General features: G+C 43.1%; 1 protein-coding gene across 2 annotated transcripts in view; it reads left to right on the top strand.

Moving 5' to 3' along the window:
• Positions 1 to 873: 873 nt before the first annotated feature.
• LOC120024413 (syntaxin-binding protein 5-like) overlaps positions 874 to 7,338 on the top strand; it is a 179,409-nt gene continuing 172,944 nt past the window's right edge. For both annotated transcript variants that reach the window (XM_038968651.1, XM_038968652.1), the window contains exons 1-2: positions 874 to 1,014; positions 5,911 to 6,008. In XM_038968651.1, the coding sequence (XP_038824579.1) occupies positions 874 to 1,014; positions 5,911 to 6,008 (239 nt within the window). The remainder of the gene's footprint in view (positions 1,015 to 5,910; positions 6,009 to 7,338) is intronic.

Genomic DNA, 7,338 nt, shown 5'->3' with positions numbered 1-7,338 from the left:
CCACAAAGCTTTTGGGGATCTTAGCATCCTTTAGGGGTTGTTCTCTTCTCATGAGAAACAGTGAAAATAAAGCAAGGTTCAAATAAAATCCTAACAGTGATCACCATGGATAATGAATGAGCTATAAGTGTGGTGTTTTAATATTGATGTGGGGCGTACAGCCAAGCCTTGTCAAGGTGAATAAGGTTGCCTGGCTGGCTGGCACTCTGTCTGTTTGTCTGTCCCAGCATGTCTGTATGTCTCACCCTGCACTGTCTGTCTGCCCTGATGCATCCAAATATCACCAGGTGCTGTTCACCCTGCCCTCAGTGTGTGTGCGTACGTGCACACGTGTGTGCGAAATAGAATGAGAGAGAGACAGAGAAAGAGGTGGGAGAGAGAATAAGGTAGAAAAAGAAGAGAGCGAGGTGGCGAAAGAGAGAGAAATCATGCCTCTGTTGCAAGGGCAGAGAAGGAGATGTATACGGGAGCGGAGGCGCTTCAATCAAATATCCGGTTGCTGAAATGCGCAGAAGCACCGCTGCAGCTGCGTTCCGCGTTGACTGAGCGGAGAGGGGAGGGGAGAAAAAACGGAGAGAGCGAGCGAGCAGCGTAGACGCAGTGGGACACGGAGTCAGAGAAGACTACACCGACGCACATAGCCACACAACGAATAAATAGAGAATCGACTCGAAATTGCGCGTCAACGAGCCCGACCCGAGCGGTGTGCGGCCGAAACCCTTTTCACCATGGAGACTGCGGTAAAAACACTATCTAAAATGTGAGATTTACGAAGGCAATCAGAAGAGAGCGAGAGAGTGGCTTTACTCCCTTATCTTGAGCTGGTGATTTCAATTCTGTGCTCCGTCGTCGTCGCAGTGTTTCTGGGGTAAAATGAAGAAGTTTAACATCAGGAAGGTACTGGACGGCCTAAAGGAGCAAGCGTCTTCCTCGGCTTCGTCTGGCCAGTCGGGGACCCAGGAGAACAATTTGATGCAGGAGACCCTTCAGTCCGAGAATTTTCAACTCTGCAAGGTGGGCGAGTCAGATGCATTTTTATTATGCAGCTGTATCAAACATTTCTGTATCAAACGTTTCTATTTCCTTACTGCATATTTATTGGCTGCCGCTTCTCTCGATATTGGTAGACTACTTAACGCGCCGTCACCTATATTATTGATAGCCTACAATGTTACCGTTATCATCTGATGAACGGTTAAGCTACTATAGCTGACCACCTGCGTTTGCCTGGTCTTTTTCATCAACATCTGTTATGAAAAGGCATTATAATAATGATAATATAGTTTGCTTCATAGGCAACACCATCTGCCAATTCCCAGGGTTTGTTAACCCAGCCTGTAAAATGCGCATATGGCGAATGCGTTTAGAGATCTACCAAGATAGAATAGGCTTTCCATCATAATTCAGCGTTTGGTTCTATACATCCCAGCATTAGCCTATATAGTCCTACCTTTATAACGATCTAATAAATGCATAGGCCTACATATATCCCCCCTTCCGTTCAAACAGACTGGTTTCATCGCTCATGTCATGTGCACTTCGCATGAACTGTCATACAGAGGGGTTGGGATAAAACAACCCGTTTCTTGCATAATCAGATCGGCCTCGATTAACATGTCAATCGCTGGGTCCCTAGCCGATTGATACAGTGGCTATCAGTCTCCCACCAACACTCACCTTCCAGTTCACACACCCGATTCCTTCATTGATCTATAGAAGAAGGCTGCGTCTGACATTTAGACCCGTGTTATCATGCACTGGCTCCCATTATTCATTGAATAAGTCTTGACAGAAGAATGGATGGGGTTAATAAGAGCTCACATTCGATTGACACGCACGAACTGCCTGCAAATCAGCTGGAACGAACGTAGCCCATCCTTAGGACGCCACAGCAAATGTATATTATCGTTGATACATAGGATACGTTGCTTTCTATTCAAATGGACAACCCTTTGAATTTTTGACTATTTCTCATCTTAATATGGTGTGCGCGCATGTTATGTATGTGTAATTCAATTGTCATGTTTGGGCCAGGCCAAGATGACCTGAACACGATATTGAATTCAACACCTGTATAAGGGCTTTTTATTTTTTTATTTTATTTTTTTACACATGATCATGCAGCCACAGCTTCAAGTTCACGGCGATGTACTGTAGTCCCTTGACTATCCAATACCTCAGCCCCTCTGCAGAGTTGAGCACAGACTTTAAAAAAAATGAAATCCATACTTTTTAATAAATCGTTTATCAAATTCCACTGGGCAAAAACTGGTTGAATCAACGTTGTTTCCACGTCCTTTCAACCCTCCAAATATATGTGATGAAGTTTAATCAACATGGAAAACTGATTGGATTTGCAAAAAGTCCTCAAAGTAGGTAGCCTAGTGGTTAGAGCGTTGGACTCGTAACCTTAAAATCGAATTGAGTTCGAATCCCCTGAACAAGGCATAACCCACTGTTCCTAGGCCGTCATTGAAAATAAGAATTTGTTCTTAACTGACTTGCCTAGTTAAATAAATAAATAAAAAGAGCATTCCATCTTTTTTCACCCAACTTTTCAACTTTTAATTGTATTTTTTTACGTTGAATTCATGTTAGTTGACAACTCAACCAAATGTAAATCAAAACTAGACATTGAACTGATATCTGTGCCCAGTGGGCTACAACCACTGACTGTCGACGTAGCCCACTGGTGATTGTATTTATTTGTTTATTTGGTCATTGTATTTATTTGTTTATTAGGATCCCCATTAGCTGTTGGGAAAGCAGCAGCTACTCTTCCTGGGGTTCCACAAGAAAACACAAAACATGACAAGTAACAAAACACCGATACACCGATAGACAAGGACAGTCACACAAATTTCAAACACAACAAAAAAATGATACAAACAATACAACAAGAAAAAAACATGCTCGTGTTAGTGTGTCTGTGTGTGTTTGTGTGTGTCCCATCACAGTCCCACCTTTCCATGAGATGTTGTTCAATTCATTGTTCTTGTCTATTAATGTTCTGTATTATGTCCTGTTTCATGTTTCGTGTGGAACCCCAGGAAGAGTGGCTGCTGCTTTCCCAACAGCTAATGGGGATCCTAATAAAATGACAAATACCAAATACATTTTTTAAAGGTCATTTTGATGTTGGCTTGAGTTATTGGAGATGGAAGGATGTTCCATGTGATCATGGCTCTGTATAATACTGTGCGTTGCCGTGACTTCATTTGGACTTGAGGACGGTGATGAGACCCACGGTGGCACGTCTTGTGGGATATCTACAGGTGTCTGAGCTGAATCTGGCATTTTCATCACAGTAATATGTCTCATAGAAACTAGAAGAGAAGCAGTTCATCGCTCGTCAACCCTCAACCAGGAAAGACTGGCCTGCATGTGGTTGATGTTAGTTCTGTGTGGGCAGGGCGTGCTGCTTTGTTCTGAGCCGGCTGCAGCTTTGCTAGGTCTTTCTTTGCTGCACTTGACCATATTGCCAGACAGTGATCAAGATGGGACAAGGCCAGATCCTGAAAAACTAGTACAGTTGATGTTTGTGTCAAAAACGCAGAACATCTTGTTATAACAGACATACCCCTCCCCATCTTCACAACAACTTTGTCAATATGACTTGGAGTTTAATTTCATCAACTTTCTCAATGGCCACACCCATTATGCACAACTCCAGCTGAGGTTTAGGTCTTAGAGAATCTTTTGAAACAAATACAATGCCTTTACTTTTAGATGTAATAATAATAATAACAATTCATTTAATTTGTAAAGTGCTTTTCTCACACCCAAGGTGCTACAAAAATATACAAAATAATAATAAAAACTATCCAAAACACAGAACACAGATAACAATCAAAGCTATATACAGCTGTAGTCAGATCCGGAAGACATGAGAACAGGGTTGGCAGAGGTCCTTGAAGGCTTTTCTGAACAGCAAGGTCTTGGGCTGTGCCTTCAAAGGAGGACAGAGACTCTGCAGCCCTAATAGTGTCTGAAAGTGCATTCCACAGCTGCGGAATCATGCAACTGAAAGCCCTGTCATCCATAGCTTTTAATCTGCTGCGGGGCTGCTGACAGGAGACGGACCTGGAGGAGCGAAATGTGAATTGTAGATCTGTCATTGTCGTTGAATGCAAGTCTAAGAAGCGGTAGATTTGTTCTATGTGCTCTATTTCTATGCTTTTTGCATCTTTTACTTTTGATTTTGTACACCAGCTTCAAACAGCTGAAAATACTATATTTTTGCTTATTGAAAATATATTTCACAGCATTTTAGATGGTAAAATGATTGCTTGTTTTGTCACATCAACTCAAATTAGGTGAACTATTAGAATTTTAGCAACCAAGAAATGGCGGAGCGATTTCTGCATATTGCACCTTTTAAGACCAGTTTATTATTAATCACCCATTCTGATACTGACTGTAACTTTTTATTTAGAATTCAGTGAGCTCACTGGCTTTGGGTGCTGACATGTAGTGTGTAGAATCATCCATACATAGTCATTCTAGCTTTGTGTAAGACCAGTGGCAAATAATTAGTAGAAATAAAGAAGAGTAACGGCCCAAGGACACTGCCCTGGTGGACACCGCACTGTACATACCTGATGTTAAAAAAATTTAATTGAAGAACACTCTCTCTGTATTCTATTGGATAAATGTACGTTTTATTAAAAAGTATGGATTTCAGCAAACAAGGGAACACAACAACAGAGGACATACATAGGCACACGGTAAGGGTTTAAGAATTTCGACCAAATAGCGACTCTAAGAAGTCGGAGGTTCATTTAAAAACTCTAGTCTGCACTCAACTCCGTGGAGCAGTGAGGTGCTTGGCTACCCCTTGACATGACATTAGGCATACATACAGTTTTTTATAATCCCTTGGGGCGATGGCAGCCCAGCGTTGAGTGATGCTGCTCATTTCTACCTGGCACAGTTTTGTGCGCTTTAACATGAACATTAGTGAACGCTCTTGGGAAAGATTAATATCATTGGGCCTACATAATGTAAATGATTTGTGGTAGCCTATATCATCGACTTGAAAACACAGGGCTATTTGTGACGTGTTTCTCTCCATCGCTAGAGTGGAGGGTTTCAGCATTTGCGCGTGGCTAGACCCGTGTAGGCCTAATATCTGGAATGGTTGGCTAGAACAGCCTAAGCTACATGTCGCCAATTATTTTGGTGAAAATACAAATACAATTAAAATAGGTCTTGCGGTTTTGATCCAGCCGGGTCCTGGGGTGTCATAATTGGGTTGACGCTCCAGGCACATATGGTCGAGGAAAATGATCCAAAGCCCAGCCCTTGTTGCCGCTGCTGCCTGCGCTAGGGCAGGTGTCTGCTACAGTGGAGCGGCTCTTACGTGATATGCTTTTGCGCTCTGCTCTGCTCTGGCAATAAGCAAACAAGTAGGCTACAACAACTCGCCGACTGACTTACTGACTGATGCAATAGGCTCCAGCAGCACCGGCATATTGTGGTAGACCTGTCCCGCCCCAAATTGATGGGTTTTATTGCTGTGTTTTATTTCTACAGTAGTAATGTAATCACGACTAGGGAGACGCCATCAAAAGAGATGGTGTTGTTGCTATTATCTAAAAATGGGCCTATGCACACACAATATGACTGTTAGGATAACAAAAAAAATCCCACATAAAATGCTATTTTTTTCGAGGGTCATTGCTGTTGTGCTCATTGTGTTGCTGTATATTTCTGTTCCTTTGCCTGTTCATTTCAAGTGTTCATTCCCAGACTTCAAATTGCGGGTTGAGTAAGTATATTGATTGTATTATTTGGACACAAAACTAACGTTACTCTGTCGTGAGAACGCTCACGAAAATTCCCTCTAACCATGATTTACCTGTTGTTTCCTCATCGCCCTGCTTTGCTGCCCTCTCATTGGACGCCCAGACTGTCCGTCATGGCTTCCCCTATCAGCCGTCGTCCATGGCCCATGACCCAGTCCAGAAGATCCTGGCCATTGGGACCCAGAGTGGGGCCCTCAGACTGTATCCTTTCTGTGTGGAGCTGTGTTTAACTCTATTGATTTGCTTGTGTTTTGTACCCTGGGTTCCTGGGGAAGGACCTGCATGGGGCTACTCTCAGCCCAGACCAGCAGCAGGTAGGTGGATGTATGGATAGATGGGTGAATGGATGGATTGGATAGAAAGACAATCCGAATGTCCTTGGAAGAACAGGCCGAGCTCACGTTTTGATGTATAATCAGTCTACCCATATGTAATAACACATCTTACAGTATAATTGCATGTTACATTGTAAAAATACAAAATCCTGATATAGAGCTAGCAGCCTGTTTTACAGGGACAACAGCTTGCTGTGCTTCACAACACAAAGCAGTGGAATGGCACCACAGGGAGCCATAGCTACAGCGAGCACCCTCCCACTAGCTCGCCTCCTGCCTGCCTGCCTCGCTGCCTGCCTGCGCCAGGCCCCTTTACTGTTCCAGCGTGTGTTCTCGCTGAAAAACAACTCATTCAGGTGTGATTAAGGGGCAGACAGGTGGGCGTCAACATGCCTCTGTCTCTCTGCCTGTCTGTGTCTGTCTTTTTGTCTCTCCATGCTTTCTTGTCTTTCTGTCTCTCCCTGATGTCTGCCTTTGTTCCTGCTTGCTGTCGTGTACAAGTGGGCTTCATTTCTACTTATATCTGAATGAGATGAGGCCCAAAGAAAATCTCAGTTCTATAGGTGCAGGATAACGGTGTTGATCTATTTGCATATTAGATTGGTGTCAATCAAGATGTAACCATAGAGTTGTTGATATGCTGGTCAGTTTACATTGATGCCACATGCACTTTCTTTGACGTTGAACTGTCAGTGAATGGTTTAGAGTTTGACAATACTTCCACCTCACTGATGTCGGTAGCTTTGAATTTGAGAGAGTAGAAAAACGTCATCACTTCAGTCAGCTCTTTGAGTGATGTGGAACAGACAGAGATAGGTTCTTATCTCCGGGAGAGGAAGGTGAATGGAGAGTCATGCAACTGCCTGCGCTTTTCCCTTTTTCGATCAGTGCTCTCGATGAGGACTCGGCTCGCTCTTGCCTAATCTGATAACGATGATGCCTGATAGGAAAGACATGCTCTTATTGTAACTTTTTTTATTTGTCCTTTGATGAAGATGATTTGGCTGAGGGTCTAGTAGTAGACATGTGTTATAGCTGTAGTTGTGTACCCCTTTGTTTAAAGTATGTCTACAGCTTCGTGCTGTAGCACTAGATTTGTCTCTGTGGCGCTGAGTCTGATTGTATTAGCCTTATAGGACTACTTGCTCGAAATACTTGTAACTATGTTCTGTAGCAATCCTTGCAGCTCTAGCTCT

Source organism: Salvelinus namaycush, chromosome 29 (assembly GCF_016432855.1).
Source record: "Salvelinus namaycush isolate Seneca chromosome 29, SaNama_1.0, whole genome shotgun sequence".
NCBI classification, from domain to species: Eukaryota; Metazoa; Chordata; class Actinopteri; order Salmoniformes; family Salmonidae; genus Salvelinus; species Salvelinus namaycush.
This window is presented reverse-complemented; position numbering and strand designations above follow the sequence as displayed.